The following is a 2,922-nucleotide window of genomic DNA, read 5'->3' as shown; positions in this document are numbered from 1 at the left end:
TATCCCTATATGATCCCTAGGAACAGCAGTTGAGTATTCGCTAATTAGTGTTGATAGCAACTTTTTAAAACATAACTACTGCAGATAATGAAAATCGACTGTATGGTTTAGTAGGCAAAAATGGGGTCATGCAAAAGATTTTCGGAATAGTTGATGCTCATTTGTTTCTCTTAGGACAGCAGCGTTCCCGAATGCTAGCTACTCTTTTTAAGGATGAAAGGTGCCAACAACTTGCTGCTTATGGGATCTTAGAGAAAATGTACCTGGATAGGATCATTAGAGGAAATCAACTTCAGGAATTTGCTGCCATGCTGATGCCTCACCAAAAAGCAACTACAGCTGATGGTAATGATCATGTTTTATAAGTATGTGGTAGAGAATATTTAGGTACATGCTAGTGGAAAGAATGTTAAACTTGAAGCATCTTGATATCTTTCTGTAATGTTTTTACGTAACACTTAATTAAAAAAAGAATATTATATTGACTGAAGATGAGTATCATACACAGATGGGGGTTTGAAGTATAAAAATAGCCGCATTGGAAAGCATTTTGTGGAATTATGCCTCTTTTGGAAACTGTAAGGAAAGAAGAATTACAGGCTAGTCTTACAGTGCCTCAAAGCCATTTGGTAAATTCCTAAATTAATCTTAACATCAGTTTGTTTAATAGTTATCCAGTCTAATTTTAGATACAGCCAAATTTGGCACACTAGCTTGCCCAAGGTTATTCAGGATAAAATTAGAAGTTGCCAATAAGAATAGAACTTGGTGTCATGTTTTCTAGTTAGGGGATGTATTTGTTTAAGTCAGACTGCCTTTGCTAGGAAAGTTTTTAATAGGAGCTTGTTCATAACATCAATTATTTTACAGTTTTTAAGGTAGCTTATAACAATAACATGATGCAAATGTAGACGTAGACCATCAGAAACGTGGAAAAGGTTAAAATAAACATTCAGATCTGTTCGACTCATTGCCTTGGATTCAATGTCATTCAATATTGAAGAGAATTTAGCTGTAAAGAGTTATTTATGTAGGATTTGGCTGAAAGGTGTACATTTTACCCCGTCTTACTACCCTGAGTTAAACCAGATTGGTGAAAGAATTATATTGACCTATCTAATTTCTTTTATTTGCTTGCATTTTAAGAAGCAAACAAAAAATAATTAAAAATAAAAAAGATTGCCAGATATTAAAAAAAAAAAAAAGCAAACTAGTTGATCCTTATCTTTCTGTTTAAAGGAGATATTTTTTCTATAGGGTGTTCTTTATTCAGATCCTGAGAAATTTCTTTTCAGTCTTAGGATTAGTCGTGATTTTCCACAGAAGTTGGTATTTGTCTTTATTTAAATACATTGTGAGATGATAAAGTGATTGGTTTGTTTTCTTAATTTGGTTGGCTGCTAGATAGTTTAAAATGAAATTTGTAGCCTACCTGTAAATAGTGTGTATATATTTTGATTATTGCTACTCTTGTTTTTCTTTTTACTTTTTTTAAAAATTAAATTTATTGGGCTGACATTGGTTAATAAGATTATGTAAGTTTTAAATATATAATAGTACAATGCACTTTATATTATATTATAATCCGCGTATTGCATTGTGTACCCATCACCTCTTTTTTACTTTTAAGTTCTCTTCTGTGCCTTCTTCTGACCAGCTTTTTTTTTTGCAAGACGTCTGATAAGCAAGTTAAAAGTTAGATAAATAAGAAAATGTTTCCAGAATTGATATAGATTTAACTTTGAGCTTTCTGGCCATGAAAAAACAAGAAAAGATATTATCAGTTACATAATTCTTTTCTAAAAAGAGGGTTATTCAACTAGGATCTGTGAGAATAAAAATGATTCTCAAATTATTCACATGGGACTATATAGATAGTAGGACAGATGTCTCATCATCTTCCTCTTTTAGACCTTATTGTTTTCCTTGGACATTTTTATTTTTTGTCATTACAACCCTAGGCTAGCGATCTTGAGGCTATATTCCCAGAGTTGTGGAACATTACTACTAATCTGCCTTCTGCTCTATAGATTTGCCTATTTTGGTTATTTCATATAAATGGAATCATATCATATATAGCCTTTTGTGACATATCTTTCATTTAGCATATTTTCAAGGTTCATCCATGTCGTAGCAAGTACCAGTACTTCACTCCCTTTTATTGCCAAATAATATTCTATTATATGAATGTACCACATTTTATTTCTTCATCAGTAGATAAACATTTGGGTTATTTTTCACTTTTTTGGCTCTTAATAAGACATTCATGTAAAAGTCTTAGTCTGGACATAAGTTTTTAATTGTCTTCGATATATACCTAACAGTGAAACTATGGGTCATATGGTAGCTATGTTTAGTTTTTTGAAGAGCTGCTAGACTCTTTTCCAAAGTGGCTGCTCCAGTTTACATTCCTGTCACCTGTGTGTGAGGGTACCAATTTTTCCATATTCTCTCTCACACTTATTATCTGTGCTTTTGATTTACCCATCCTGTTGGGTAGGAAGTGGTATTTCATTGTGGTTTCAGTTTACATTTCCTTGAGAGCTAGTGATGTTGAGCACCTTTTTGTGTGCTTAGTGGCCATTTGTGTATTTTTAGAGAAATGTATTCAGATTGTTTGCCAATTTTAAAATTGGTTTATTTGTCCTTTTATTATGAATTATAAGAATTCTTCATATATTCCAGATCTGATCACTATCAGATAAATGATTTGCAATTATTTTCTCCCATCCTGTGTGTTTCTTTTTTAAAAATATTTTTTTTTACTTTTATTTTTTTAAATTAAGTTTATTGGGGTAACATTGGTGAATATAATCATAATTTTCAGGTGTACATTATGTTTCTTTTTTGATGTGTCTTTTGAAACACAAAAGGTTTTAATTTTGATGAAGTCCAATTTATGTGTTTGTTTTCTTTCTTTGC

General features: G+C 31.6%; 1 protein-coding gene across 3 annotated transcripts in view; it reads left to right on the top strand.

The window, feature by feature from the left end:
* Positions 1 to 2,922, top strand: part of COPS4 (COP9 signalosome subunit 4) — a 42,558-nt gene that overhangs the window by 24,908 nt on the left and 14,728 nt on the right. For all 3 annotated transcript variants that reach the window (XM_011356343.2, XM_011356344.2, XM_011356345.2), the window contains exon 7: positions 175 to 345. In XM_011356343.2, coding sequence (XP_011354645.1) covers positions 175 to 345 — 171 coding nt within the window. The remainder of the gene's footprint in view (positions 1 to 174; positions 346 to 2,922) is intronic.

This window comes from Pteropus vampyrus, unplaced genomic scaffold (genome assembly GCF_000151845.1).
Source record: "Pteropus vampyrus isolate Shadow unplaced genomic scaffold, Pvam_2.0 Scaffold25, whole genome shotgun sequence".
Lineage (NCBI taxonomy): Eukaryota > Metazoa > Chordata > Mammalia > Chiroptera > Pteropodidae > Pteropus > Pteropus vampyrus.
This window is presented reverse-complemented; position numbering and strand designations above follow the sequence as displayed.